At 40.5% G+C, this 14,980-nt stretch overlaps 1 protein-coding gene across 3 annotated transcripts in view; it reads left to right on the top strand.

Annotated features, from left to right (window-relative positions):
- Positions 1-14,980, top strand: part of MTR (5-methyltetrahydrofolate-homocysteine methyltransferase) — a 124,472-nt gene that overhangs the window by 15,162 nt on the left and 94,330 nt on the right. Inside the window, exons 2-6 of one of the 3 annotated variants that reach the window (XM_065922242.1) lie at positions 241-452; positions 7,834-7,923; positions 10,324-10,393; positions 12,372-12,464; positions 13,827-13,933. In XM_065922242.1, the coding sequence (XP_065778314.1) occupies positions 241-452; positions 7,834-7,923; positions 10,324-10,393; positions 12,372-12,464; positions 13,827-13,933 (572 nt within the window). Of the gene's footprint in view, positions 1-237; positions 453-7,833; positions 7,924-10,323; positions 10,394-12,371; positions 12,465-13,826; positions 13,934-14,980 lie in introns of all 3 variants that reach the window. The other 2 variants (XM_065922241.1, XM_065922243.1) reach the window with 2 other exon arrangements.

Genomic DNA, 14,980 nt, shown 5'->3' with positions numbered 1-14,980 from the left:
TGTAGTGCTATACCAGTGATTCTGTGCTGTGTACTGCCTCTTGTTTCATTAAGCATTGTTGTAACTTAATGAAAACATTTTGGGGCAGCCTTTTTGAAAGGTGACAGGATTGCGAGAATATATTTATGAACCCCACTTACTCCCTGTTGTGAATTATTTTAATTTAGTCTGCAGTCCCTCTCCACACCTTTTTTTCCCCTTTCATTTTGGAAACTCAGATTTTCACTTTCTTTAAAGCAGGGATGGAGAAGACCCTGCAAGATGAGATTGAAGCCATCCTGCGGGAGAGGATTATGGTGCTTGATGGAGGGATGGGGACCATGATCCAGCGGCACAAGCTGAGTGAAGAAGACTTCCGAGGACAAGAATTTAAAGATCATGCCAGGCCCCTGAAAGGCAACAATGATATTTTAAGTATAACTCAGCCCAGTGTCATTTACCAAATCCATAAGGTAAAGCTTCCTTGAGTTCTTTTATTTTTATCTATCATTCTGCAAGTCCTTTGGTGTCCTGAGGGCAGACCACTGTGCTAAGTGCTCTGGGGGAGACAGAAAAAGGGGTGATTGATTCAGAAAGCAGGTTTCATTCAGTTTGGCTGCTCAGTCATCTTGGCGACCCCATGGACTGTAGCACGCCAGGCTTCCCTGTCTATGACCAACTCCTGGAGCTTGCTCAGACTCATGTCCATAGAGTCAGTGATGCCATTCAACCATCTCATCCTCTGTCGTCCCGTTGTCCTCCTGCCTTCAGTCTTGCCCAGCATCAGGGTCTTTTCCAGTGAGTCAGTTCTTCGTATCAGGTGGCCAAAGTTTTGGAGCTTCAGCATCAGTCCTTCCAATGAATATTCAGGCCTAATTTCCTTTGGTGCACCTAATTCACTACAGCAGCCCTAGTGGTCTGAAACTGAAAGGTAATTGTTATTCTCATTTTGTAGATTTGAAAACTGAGCATCTCAGAGATTAAATAACTGGTGATACAGAGGATTGCTGACTTGAAATCCCATGTTCTTTCATATCATTTTTCTGTCTGACTAGTCAGCATAAAGTCATAAAGTCAGCATAAAGTCAGAAGCAAGTAACTGGGTATTGCTAGACTTTTAAAAATAAACATAAAGCTAAATTGTTTTATAGGTTATAGGAATTTTGTAGAACTATGGCTAAAAGAAATAATAAGTTGATTTAATCTGTTTTCTTGGTCTAGATTCAATTTGAAGGACAAAGTGACTTTAATGAGAAAATTTTCTCTTTGGAGTAGGGCATTGTTACAGGTATTTCAGACTTCTTTAAAAAATTGCAGTGTAGCTGACAAATAACATTAGTTACAGGTGTACAGTATAATGATTAGGTATTAGTATTTGTTACAAAGTGGTCACCACAGTAAGTCTAGGTAATATCTGTTACCATACATAGTTACAGTTTTTATCTTGTGATGAAGATTTTTAAGATCTACCTTCTTAGCAACTTATAATATAATAGTATTAACTATAGTCTTCATGGTGTGCGTTACATCTTCGTGACTTGTTTTATAACTGGAAGCTTGTACCTTTTGACCCCCTTCATCCGTTTCCCCCACTGTCCACTCCCCAACTTCTGGCAACCACCTTTCTTCTTTTTTATAGCTCAGTTATATTCCATTACGTATACACATGACATTTCCTATTTTCGTTCATCTGTCAATGAACACTTGGATTGTGTCCATATGTTGACAACTGTAAATAATGCTACAGTGAACATGGGTACTTCTTTTTTTTAAATTTGTTAAACTGGAGGATAGCTGCTTTACAGTACTGTGTTGGTTTCTGCCGTGCATCAGCATGAATCAGCCATAGGTGTGCTCTCGTCCCCTCCTCTTCCAGCCTCCCTCCTGCCTCCCCCCAGAAGCTGTCACACAGCCCTGGGTTGAGCTCCCTGTGTCCTACGGCAAATTCCCGCTGGCTGTTTTACATATGGTAATGTATATGTTTCAGTGCTCCTCTTTCAGTTCATCCTGCCCTCTCCTCCTGCTGTGTCCACAAGTCTGTCCTCTGTGCCTACATCTCTGTTCCTGCCCAGCAAATAGGTTCATCAGTACCACTTTTTTAGATTCTATATATATGCGTTAATATATGATATTTGTTTTTCTCTTTCTGACTTACTTCACTCTGTGTGACAGACTCTAGGTTCATCTGCCTCTCTAGAACGGACTCAAATTCATTCTTTTTTATGGCTGAATAATATTCCATTGTATATGTGTACCACATCTTCTTTATCCATTCATCTGTCGCTAGACATTGGGTTACTTCCATGTCCTGGCTATTATAAATAGTGCTGCAGTGAGCACTGGGATATACGTGTCTTTTAGAATTGTGGTTTTCTCAGGGTGTATGTCCAGTGGTGGGATTGCTGGGTCATATGTTGTTTTATTCCTAGTTTTTTAAGGAATCTCCATAGTGGCTGCATCAATTTACATTTGCACTAACTGTGCAAGAAGGTTCCCTTTTCTCCACACCCTCTCCAGCATTTGTTGTAGATTTTTGATAATGGCCATTCTGACTGTTGTGAGGTGAAACCTCATTGTAGGTTTGGTTGCATTTTTCTAATAGTAAATGGTGTTGAGCATTTTTTCATGTGCTTATTAGCCTTATATGTCTTCTTAGGAGAAATGTCTGTTCACGTCTTCTGCTCATTTTTTGATTGGGTTGTTTTTCTGATACTGAGCTGCATGAGCTGCTTGTGTATTTTAGAGGTTAATCCTTTGTCAGTTGCTTTATTTGCAGTTATTTTCTCCCATTCTGGGTTGTCTTTTCATCTTGTTTATGGTTTCCTTTGCTGTGCAGAGAAGCTTTTCAGTTTAATTAGGTCCAATTTGTTTATCTTTGTTCTTATTTTACTCTAGAAGATGGGTTATAGAGGATCTTGGTGTGATGTGTGTCAGAATGTTCTATCTGTGTTTTCCTCTAAGAGTTGTATAGTTTCTGGTCTTAACATTTAAGTCCTTAATCCAGTTTGAGCTTATTTTTGTGTGTTGTTAAGAAGTGTACTAATTTCATTCTTTTACACCTAGCTGTCCAGTTTTCCCAGCACCACTTATTAAATAGACTGTCTTTTCTCTTTGTACATTCTTTGTACATTGTACATTCTTTCCTCCTCTGTCGACGACAAGGTCCCTCTAGGCTCGTGGGCTCATCTCTGGGCTTTCTGAGAGAAGCAAGCCACCGAAGGAACCGTAGCTGATTCTGTGAGCCATTCACAGTTTCACTGTCCTGACTGTGCGCTTAGAAGTGCATGGCTTAATATTTTAAACAAGCATGCTACTGGCAGAATCCACCGAGTATCTTCTGTCTTTTTCAGTTAGTATTTTTGTTTTATTTGGATAAAACCCAGAAATAAAATTGCTGGGTCATATAGTAGTTCTATTTTTAATTTTTTGAGGAGTCGCCATTCTGTTTTCTATAGAGGTTGTGCAAACTTTACATTCCTGCCAACAGTGCGCGAGGGTTCCCTTTTCTGTATCTCTTCACCAACACTTGTTATTTCTTGTCTTTTTGATAAAAGCCATTCTGATAGGTGAGCTCTGATATTGCATTGTGATTTTGATTTGCAGTTCCCTGATGATTAGTGATGTTGACTGTCTTTTCATGAACCTGTTGGCCATCTGTATGTCTTCCTTGAAAAAATGTCTGTTCTAGTCTCCTGCTCATTTTTTCCTTTTTGGCCATGCCATGCTGCATATGGAATCTTAGTTCCCTGACCAGGGATCGAACTATACCCCCTGCAGTGGAAGTGTAGAGTCTTAACCACTGGACTACCAGGGAAGTCCTGTATTCTACCCATTTTTTTTTAAATTGGTTTGTTTGTGTTTTTTTTGTTAGTTGCTGAATTGTATGAATTCTTTATTTTGGATATCCATATCAGATACATGATTTGTAAATATTTTCTCCAATTCAGTAGATTGCCTTTTCATTTTATTGCTTGTTTCTTTTGCTCTGTAGATGCTTTTTAGTTTGATGTAGTCCCACTTGTTTGTTTTTGTTTTTGGTGCCTTTCAGACTTTTCTTAAGGAAATCACTTAAGTGAATGAATGATTAAATGATTCATTGAGGGTGGAAGGAACCTTCTTTTGGCTGGTCAAGACTTTGTTCTAGATAAGATGCAGAATAGTTTTCATTTGAAGAAAAACTAGGAGTGTCTTTCTTTTGTTGTGATAGAAATTGTCAGTACTAGAAGATTGAAAATTGATTCTTGAAGAGGTTGATTCTACAAGTTTTTCTGCTAGGCTTTCTAATATGTAGTCAAATTGCATTATAAAATTCCAGCACATTTTAGATTGGGAATGCCATCACGGGTATGAATTGCTTCATACAGTTACAATTATGCATGCATGCTTGGTCATGTCCAACTCTTTGCGACCCCATGAACTGTAACCTGCAAGGCTCCTTTGTCCGTGGGATTGTCCAGGCAAGCACACTAGAATGGGTTACCATTTCTATCTCCAGGGATCTCCCCGATCCAGGGATTGAAGCTGTGTCTCCTGCATTCCCTGCACTGCAGGAGAATTCTTTACACTGAGCCACCAGGGAAGCCCAACATGGATACAAACATCAGTTCTGATCATGCAATTGGTGAAATCACCACCTTTCCCCAACCATTAGCTTCCTGAGGGCACTAATTTATGCCTATTTTTCACTACTGAATTCCAACTGAAAACAGTATCTTGCACAAAGTAAGTCAGTAAATATTTTTCAAGAGGGTGAATCTTTGTCTTCTGTGTTAGATAGGCAACTGGAAAGAACAGCAAGTTTCCCGGGATAGGGACATGAATCAAAATGGCAGTAAATACAGGAAGGTGTATTTGGCTGTCCCATTTGTGTGGGATATTGACTCGCTGGAGTTCTCTGGATGTAGAGACCATGTCGTGTTTGTGGATGAGGAAGGGGAAAAGACTAGGCCTTTTCACACTTAGTTATTTCTAGTAGTGTTACTGACCATAGAGCTGATCCCTTGATCCTTCATTTTAATGGAATGTCCAGGCTCTATACAAAGTGCAAGTCCCTGACGCTAAGCTGTTTTGATTGTAATGTAGGTGCCTGACTTTCAGCTTCTGGTTGGGGAGGCATCCGTTTCAAACGCATCCTTGTCTATAAACACCCCGACAGCCGTATGAAACGGCTGCTGCTGACTAACCAACTAGCAACCAGGCTTCCCCACCATGAAGTTCCTCTTGGAGAAAGCCCTGGGTAACCTAAATGAGTGACCCTGCCTTTTGCTTCCTGAGCCCTAATTCCGACAGGTTTTAAGCTCTCCAGTAAAGAGTGAACCCACAATATTCTAAGCATCTACCTTGATCCCAATGAAGGCAGAACCCTGGCTCTCTCAGTTATTTCCCTCCAACCCCCAGCTACCTCACTGTGTGGCCTGAGCATGCCTGCACCCTTCAGGACCTGTGGATAGTAGGACTTTTTTGTTTTTTCAAAAGTTTCCTGGTAGTAATTGCTGAGGTGAGTCTTGCGATTGTGATAAGAGCCGCTAGGGCCAGTCAGGCCGTGGCATTGGCCCCGTCCTAGCTCAGCACTGGGGGTTAGGGCCCAGATGAATGCCTCATGCATTTCCTAGCCCATTGCTGCTGTTAGGCTGAGACCTACAGGAACTGACATTTAAAACACCTGTAGGTAGCCTCGGCTGTGTTGTCATTAATGGCCTCCTTTAATCTTGGCAGCTTTTACAGAAGAAAATTGAACAGAGTGATGAAGCAGCTTGCCCACATCCATCTGTGTTTTTCTGTTTAAACTTTTAGTTTTATGTTGGAGCATAGCTGATTAATAACGTTGTGATAGTTTCGGGTGCAGAGCAGAGTGCCTCGGCCATACGTATGTGTATCCATTCTTCCTCAAACTGCACCCCCATGCTGGCTGCACGCAAGATCGAGCAGAGGCCCCTGTGCTACACAGGAGGTCCTTGCTGGGCATCCATTTTTAATACAGCCGTCACACGTGTTTTAATTGGTGAGAAGAGGCTTGGAATCTTGGGGTGTCATATCCCGAGCCCATGAGTGGGATATTATTCCAGGAAAGAAAGTGGAGAGAAGAGGTGAAGAGCTAGAAGAAACACCTTATAAACTTCATATTATGGAAAATTTTAGACCTACGCAGAATTGGAGAAAATAACTGGGAATTTAGAAACACTCTCTGCCTAATTATAGAGATAATATGTTCATTGTTACAAAAATAAAATGTCTAGCTCAATAGAAAAACATAAAATAAAAACCACCTGTGATATCAGTATGTGTGTTTATGCTCACTCAGTCATATCCAGCTCTGTGACCCCATGGACTGTAAATTCACTACCAAGACATACTTGCCATTCATATATTTTAATTTATATTTCAGACTAGTTTTCTGTATTTGGGTTTTAAAAATTAGATTGGGATTATTATTACTCCATACTGTTTTATAATTTGCACTTTTTAATACCATGAGTATTAAATATTCTGAGACATGGTTTTAGTAACTTTGTACAAATTTATTCTGTTTATTTATTTATTCTATCACCATTTGCTTAATTTAACCTTATTCTTAGGCATTAAGGTTGTTTTCAGTTTTTCTTTCTCTTTTTTGAAAAGCTAAATTTTAATTTGTTCTGATAAAACAGAACCCATAGTTAAGAATAAATTGCCTTTTAACCACTACTCCAAATTTCTATTTTTTCCCCAGAGATAACCACTTATACTAGTTGGTGTATGTCTTTCCAAATCATTTGTTATGCTTTTATACATAAGTGTATATATATATGTATACTAGAAAACTCAATACTATTTGTCTGTGTGTATATTTTAAATTTAATGGTGTCATATTAATTTTGTTTTTCTACTGCACAGTATTTTTAGAGATGTTTCCATATTAGTAGATATTTATACACAGTGTTGTTATGGTTTTGCCTATTTTTTGGCTGCTTGTTGCATGCAGGATCTTAGTTCCCCGACCAGGGATCAAACCCATATCCCCTGCAGTGAAAGCAGAGTCTTAACCACTGGACCACCAGGGAACTCCCCACACATGGTGTTTTTTAGCTGCCACATAACATGTAATAAAATGGATATATTATAGTTTATTTAGCCGTTTCCCTATTGATGAGTATTTAGGCTGTTTGTGACTTAAAAGTGTGTAAATCTTGGATTTTATTTCCAAATTTTTCTGCAAACAGTGTCTTATCTGCTTACGTGGGGTTGAGTTTACTCAGTGTTGGAAAATCAGGAGATTCCAGAGTGTTTATCAGATTGAGACAGAGTGAAACAAGGAAGAAAGATTTCAAACAGGGAGAACAGGAGGACACCAAGGTCCTCGGGGTTTAGTGAGGGTTCTGATCTGGCTCAGAGGGGCCAGGAGCTGTGGGCTGAAGCAGCTGTGGTCAGAAGTGAGATTGAAGTGAGAGGGCCCTTCTCAACAGAATCCTAGTTGTGCTGAAGCTGGGACATGGCAGAGGAGTAGACAGAATATTTGTTGAGGGCCATCGTGTGCCAGAAGCTTGATGTGCGATCTGTACTATCATCTGGCCACTGATGAAGCAGGGTTGTAATAATACTTTCAAATGAGGAAACTGAAACACAGAGTTTAAGGAACTTGACTCAGTTCACACCACATATGAACTTTGTCTGACTTCAAGTTCTGTTTTATTTATACCACATGACTTTCTATGAAATCTTATATCCTTTTGTGTCTCTATCCTGTATCTAGTGCAGTGCCTTGCACTTAGTAAGTAGTCAAAAAGTATTTGGTGAAGATGGTGAGGAAAAGGCAAGTTTACTGGTAGGGTGCAGCGATTCTGTAACTCATAGCATTGACATGACCTCTTGTTGCAGGATTACCTCCTAGCTGGGGCAGATATCATTGAAACAAATACTTTCAGCAGCACTGCTATTGCCCAAGCTGACTATGGCCTGGAACACTTGGTAAGGATTTCATTTTTCCTTGTATTTAAGATAGTCATGAGTATTTGCTGTATTGGTAGTTGCTAGTGAGAAAACCTGCCAAACCTGCAGGGTCAAGCTAATGTCTAGTTATCTATTGTTTGTGGTCAGACAGAGGAAATGGTTGGAATCTCTTCTGATTGTAAACATAACTGCCCAGTCATTTTCCAGGTAGCTTCTTTTGTGGACTAGTGATAATCAAATAAAAATGATGCTTACTATGCAGTAATTGAATAAAAGCATAATCATTGGCCGTGTGTGCAGTTTTGTAAAGCCTTTTTAAATTGAGTGACAGATCTGGTTTCCTTTTTTTAAAAAATCGTGGCAAAATACATGTAACATAAAATTTACCATTTTAACCATGTTTAAGTGTGCAGTTCAGTGGCGTTACTTACATTCACATTGTTTGTTGTGCCACCGTTACCACCATCTATCCATGGAACTCTTCATCTTGTGTAACATAAGCTCTGTACCCATAAACAATAATTCCCAATTTTCCCTTCCCCCCAGCCCCTAGAAACCACCATTTTGCTTTCTGTCTTTGTGAATTTAGTTCCCCTAGTTGCCTTATGTAAGCAGATGATCGCTATTTGTCCTTTTGTGACTGGCTTATTTCACTTAATGTCCCTTAAGGTTCACTCATGCTGTAGCATGCATTGGAATATCCTTCCTTTTTCAAAGTTGAAAAGTATTCCATTGTATGGATATACCATATTTTGTTTATTCATTCATCCACTGTTGAATACTTAGGTTGGTTCTACCTTTTGGCTGTTGTGGACAGTGTTACTCTGAGCATGGTGTACAATCTGTTCTGCATCTGTGCTTGCATTTCTTTTGAGTGTATACCCAGAAGTAGAGTTGCTGAGTTACACAGTAATTCTGTTTAATTTTTTGCAAAACTACCACACTGTTTTCTGCAGTACCTGCATCATTTTATATATCCACCAACAGTGTACAGCAGTTTCCAGTTTTCCATCTTGGCCAGCACTTGTCCTGTTTCTGGTTTGTTTTTTTTTTTTAATAATTTTATTTATTTATTTTTGGCTGTGCTGGGTCTTCACTGCTGTGCAGGCTTCTCTCCAGTTGCAGCGAGGGGGAGGGCTACTCTCTAGTTATGGTGCTCAGGCTTCTCATTGTGGTGACTTCTATTGTAGACCACAAGAGAAGTGCGGGCTTCAGTAGTTGCAGCTCCTGGACTCTAGAGCACAGAATTAATAGTTGTGGCACATGGGCTTAGTTGCTCTGAGGCAGGTGGGATCTTCCTGGTTAGAGGATCAAACCTGTGTCTTCTGCATTGGCAGGCGGATTCTTTACCACTGAGCACCAGGGAAGCCCTGATTTTGTTTTTGTTTTGTCGTCATAGTAGGCATCTTAGTGGTTGTGGGGTAAAGGATTTGGTTTCTTTTTAATCAGCACCATGCTTCCATATTCAGATTTTGTAAAATCTGATGAAAATAGGTGGTAGATGCTGAGATTCCTATTTCTGGGTGGAATTTTTCCCAGACCTGTCTCTGTTCAGCCATGTAGTCCTGAGTGCCTTGACACTGATTTCCCTCAGTGTTGGGGCTTTGTGAAATCACTTGCCTTTGGGGTTATCAAGGGAAAATCAAATTGCGTCATAGTTACTTTTGTGTTATTTTGGGGCAGGATTGGCAAACTTTTTCTGTAAAAGGCCAGGCAGTAAATATTTTAAGCTTTGTTGGCACATACCGTCCTTGTTGCAACTGCTCAACTCTGGCGTTATAGTGCGAGAGCAGCAATAGATAGCACGTAAATGAATGGGCTTGACTATACTTCAGCAGAACTTGTGGACACTGCTTTGGACGTTTGTGTATGCCTGCCTTTTAGTCATAAGGAGAGGGTTCATGGCCCTTCTCCAGATTCTCTAGAGGTTAATAATCTACGAAGAGTTCAGACCCAGTGTCTCCAACCATCGTGTGGTGAGGGAAGCCAGGGCCTGCGGGAGTTGCTGAGGAAACCACCTAGGCAGGTGGTGGGAGAGCTGGTTCTGGAACCCAGGTGTCCTCTCTCTGAAGCCCATGATTCCCCATTACTGTGTTTTTGTTATTGTTTTAATTTTCAGCCTATTTCGTGACATCAGCTTATCCTGATGTGCCAGATGTCCAGAGATTGCCCTTTTTGCCAACTAGCTCATGGTTTTGGGGAGGAATGTAAAAGCAGTTCCCAAAGACTTGCCTTTCCTGTTGCCTTCATTGCTGGGGCAGCTGGTAGGCCTTATTGGCTAATATTTTATTCAAACCTCAAATTAATTCACTCTGAATTTTCTTACCGAGTAAAACTGAGTTTTAGAAGGTCATGAATTCCTTACTTATTTTATGGAAGTAAAGAAGGACAAACTAACACTTGCCATTGATGTATTAGGCCTACCGGATGAACATGTGCTCTGCGGGAGTGGCCAGAAAAGCAGCCGAGGAGATAACTCTCCAGACAGGTAAGGAACCTTGTTCTCCTTTTTTTTTTTTTTTCTTTTTTAAAAAAAAACAAAGCTGCTTCCTTTGATATTCTTAGCTGTAATAATCTGTGCTTATTGCCGTTTTTCCTTCCGTGACAGCTGGCCTAGAGCAACGCTGCAGATGCCATCATGTACTTGTTTGTAGATTCCTTCACTGCAGTTTCATAATCAGGCATTCAGCATCTCTCTGAATGGACCCTGTCTCCATGGGTCTGTCTGTCTCATGCTCTGTGTTTACTCGATGTTATATCTTGATTTTATTACCAGGACCATGGCTTCCCCATCCGTTTACAGCTAAGATGATTTCTCTACCTTCAGAAGCACATCTTCAGGTTATTGAGGCACAACCAAATGCTTTGGTCATAGTGGTGATCATTAAGATATTTGATCTTATCCCTTTCAAGCGACCCTCATCCTTGAGGTTTTCCTTACCTGGATAAAGAGAGATTCTCTTTTGCATGTTTTCCACTTCACACCACTCATGTCTTTGAAGGCGCTGTTGTGTAGCACAGAAGAGGGTGACAGTAGCGTCAGGCTTGCTGGGGTTTGAAAAATGGCTCCCCAAAATAGCTCACCTCCTGGCTGGCTGCCACAAGAACACTTGGGCACCAGCTGGAGGGGAGGCTTTGCGGGTGGGAAAGGAATAGAAGAAATATATGGAACCCCTTAAGATTTGGAAATGTGAAATTGTTGCCAACAGGAAAGATGTAAAGCAAAATTGTTAGGAAGTTAGACACAGCATACTAATGAAGACTGCAGCAATTTATAGGAACTCTGTTTCTGAGAGATAATGTTAAATGTGGAAGGGCATAGACTCTTGCCCCAGTAGAGTCACAGAACAGAGGATGTTCAGTCAGCCAAACAGGGGAAGATAAGAACATTTTTCTTACACCAACATTATTGTCCAGCTTGGGGGCGGGGGTGGGTAAAGAATATTGTAACCTGTTAAAAGCTGGGTTATCGATTGGTTGGTAAATGGAAAACATAACCATTTGGGTAAAATCACCACAGGTGATGAGCAGTGTGCCCCTGCTTCTGTTAGGATATGTAAATGAACACAACATGTCAGGCTCTTAGGAGCACCAGGACTCTAGCCTAGAGGAAAGATTATTCAGGAGTGCTTAAAGAGTTATTAAAGTAAGATTTGATCTCCTTTGTACTTTAATTTCAGGCTTTGTAATTACCCACCGTGATTTAATATTTTTCCCCTGCAAAGGCCCTGCAATACAGCAGTGGCGAGCATTTCAAGATTAATGCTACTGTGAGGAAATTTTGCAGAATATATGTTGATGACCTTCATGGTTTCTTAAGGGTAGGGAGAAAGAATTTGTCCAAGTATAGCTGTGGTGATGCTTCCATGGTAGCTCAGATGGTAAAGAATCTGCCTACAGTGCAGGAGACCTGGGATCGATCCCTGGGTTGGGAAGATCCCCTGGAGAAGGAAATGGCAACCCACTTCAGTATTCTTGCCTGGAGAATTCCATGGACAGAAGAACCTGGCAGGCTACAGTCCATGGGATTGCAGAGAGTTGGACATGACTGAATGACTTTCACTTTCACATAGCTGTTGTGATAGAAAAGGATTACTATCTGAAACTCTTTGAAGCCAGGTATGAGAATTCAGTTTTTGCATTGGCTTGGAGGTCACATGTGCACTTCATGTTTCATAATTTCCCCAATGGGGTCCAGGATGGCCCTCATAATCAAATATCTATTTGCAGTAAAATCTATGAATTGTCTACTAAGTGGAGTAAAAACTAAATAGCCTCTTGTAGTTCAGGTGAGGTCAAGTTTTGTTGTTGAATTAAGGGAAAAAGTGAGGCTTTTGTGCTTTTTTTCAGAGTGATGGACAAAGAATTGTATTCCTGTGTTCTAGGAAAAATCTAATGGCCTACTGACTCACAACATAAAGGGCAAGCTATTTAGGGATTTCACACTTGTTTTTCTTTTCCCAAAGGAATTAAGAGGTATGTGGCAGGAGCTCTGGGTCCAACTAACAAGACACTCTCTGTGTCCCCATCTGTGGAAAAACCAGATTACAGGAACATCAGTGAGTATCATATACAGTCATTGACCTTGGGCAAGTACCTCAGTGTTTCAGTAATCTTTACATCTGTAATATGGGGCCAGTGCCAGCTTCTGTTTTGGGGTTGTTGTGACTTAAGGGCTTAGCAGTCTCTGGGATGTGGTAGACATTTAAATAAAAGTGAGCTGTTATTAGTCATTGGATTAGTATTATTTATCTTGAGTCTGCTTTCAAAGATCCATGTTGTTACGTTTGGGCTTCTTTATCAGCTGTGGAAACAAAACCAATCAAAATGAAACTTTAAACTAAGAAGTTGAGCAAATATAGATACTAGGCCTTGGTCAGTTTATAGAATAGCCCTCTAGACCCCACTTTATTTGTCAGGGAGCAGTTATATACAGACTAACATTATACACCAGCATCTATAAGCATACATGCATTAAAATTTTATGAGGAGGCTAGAAATCTAGGTCAGTTTAAGCATTAGACTGCAAAAAAAACAAAAAGAATTAAACGGTCGGAGCTAAATAGTAATGATACCATGTGTGGTAATGAATTCTGTGTCGAAGACAAGTTCAGGCAAGCGCGATTTGTAGGTTTTGGTTCCAGATACCACACTTTTCCACTAGGAGTTGCTCATTCTGAGCTGACATGTGGCAGGAGCTTCTTTTGGTCTTAGTGTGGCAGTGGAGAGCTTTCCTTTCTCTTGCACTATGTAAGATGAAGTAGGCTACTCTGTTGAATATATGTGCATCTTTCCTTTCCTGGGTGAGAGATAGAATGGGGAGTGGGATAACCTCTGAGATGGAAATAGATAAGACATTTTGAACAAAAATTTTACCTAGGAGTAATTGTACCCTTTTGTGTCCGAGATTGAAATTGCACACCAGGCAGGTTTCTTCTCTGACAGAGTTGGTGTCAGAGGACAGGAGCAAAATCGATAGAACCGCGGACTTTTACTCCAGAAGGTGTGAGAGAATGTGACTCGACCAGTCATGAATCCAGAACAGTGTGACACGTTTCTCTAATTATTCCTCACACTCTTCCCTGAAGTGATTGATTAAAACCATCCCTGGAAAGATCTGTTTTAAAGATCTTAAAGTGAGAGCCAGGGCTCAAGAAATGACGTCCCTCCCCACCCAGTGCTCGTTCTCTGCTCACATGGGAAGTGAGCCTGTGTGCTGAGTGTTCAGGAGTGTCAGTGTTTAGTTTGCTGGTTTAACTTCCATCACTGCCTCGTTTCTTACAAAATGTGGTGCTGCCCTTAAATTATGCCTGTAAACCAGCACTGGGTAGTTCACCTGGAGCCAGGCCTAAATTTGGTGTGTCCTGGGCCTTCAAAGGATTTTGATGACTGATGTCCTGGGTGTGGTTTGTTTTCTGCAGCATTTGATGAACTTGTTGAAGCATACAAAGAGCAGGCCAAAGGGCTTCTGGATGGTGGAGTGGATATCTTACTGATTGAAACTATTTTTGATACTGCCAATGCCAAGGTGAGTTAAAGGAGGAAAAGGGAGCTGAGCTGGGGTGTGGGCTAGAGTGCTTCCCCTCATGAAGTGAGGAAATACAACATATTTTATATATTGTCATATAATATAATAAACATTATTCAAGTTAAATCAAACTCCTCAATTCTGTTTTATTCTCGAGTATTTTTAACTGAGTCCAGTAGAATGAAGGAAACTTTGAAAGGCTATCTTTCTTTTAAAAAGTACTTTTTAATTATGAAATTGAATGTTTTCATGTATAGCTACTGTATGTGCATGGATGCATAGGTCAGATATATATGCACGATTCTAAAATTCAAGATAAATGTATGGAGTAAAAAGTAAATATCCTCCCTGTCCCCATTCCCTGGTTATCTAGCCGTCTTCCCCGGGGACAGCTGGTATTACTGGTGTGGCGGCCCTGTGGAGATTCCATTCAGAGACAAGTATGCGTGTGAGTGTGCAGATGTACTTGTGTTCCTTACATATGCACAGAGGTACATAGTGTGTGGAATAAAAAGTGTCTATCCTCATGCATACGTTTTTGACAGTGTCTCTAAGTATAAATTTCTACACGTGAAATTGCTTCATTAGAGAGTCTGGGCACTGTTACTTTTGATCTCCAGCATCAAAGTACCCTCCAAGATTGTACTCATTTATCCTCCAGTCAGTGAGCAGTCCACTGGAATGCTGCTGCTTTCACCACACCCTCTCTATTGAACTTTTTGGTCTTTTCCACTCTAATAGGTGAAAAATACTACCTTACTATAGTTTTTAGGTATGCGGTATATCTGTCTGTGGGTTCTGATATGGAAGAGCTTTGGGCATTAGAGGACATTAGTTTCTGGTCTTGGAACTTAAGAAAACATGGACAGTACAGATTAACACAGCATTCGTGTCTTTACAGCCCATTCTAACTCATATTCTTTTTTGCAGTGACAAACACTGTTGGTTCATGTACCTACCTTGTTTATGTGAGGCTGTAGAAGTAGAGGCTCCATATTTATCTCTTTTTAGTTTTGATTGAGAGAAGGAAGAAAAAGAGTAGCTCTT

This window comes from Muntiacus reevesi, chromosome 2 (assembly GCF_963930625.1).
Source record: "Muntiacus reevesi chromosome 2, mMunRee1.1, whole genome shotgun sequence".
Taxonomy (NCBI): domain Eukaryota; kingdom Metazoa; phylum Chordata; class Mammalia; order Artiodactyla; family Cervidae; genus Muntiacus; species Muntiacus reevesi.
The sequence above is the reverse complement of the archived record's forward strand: the minus strand, read 5'-3'. Positions and strand labels throughout refer to the sequence as shown.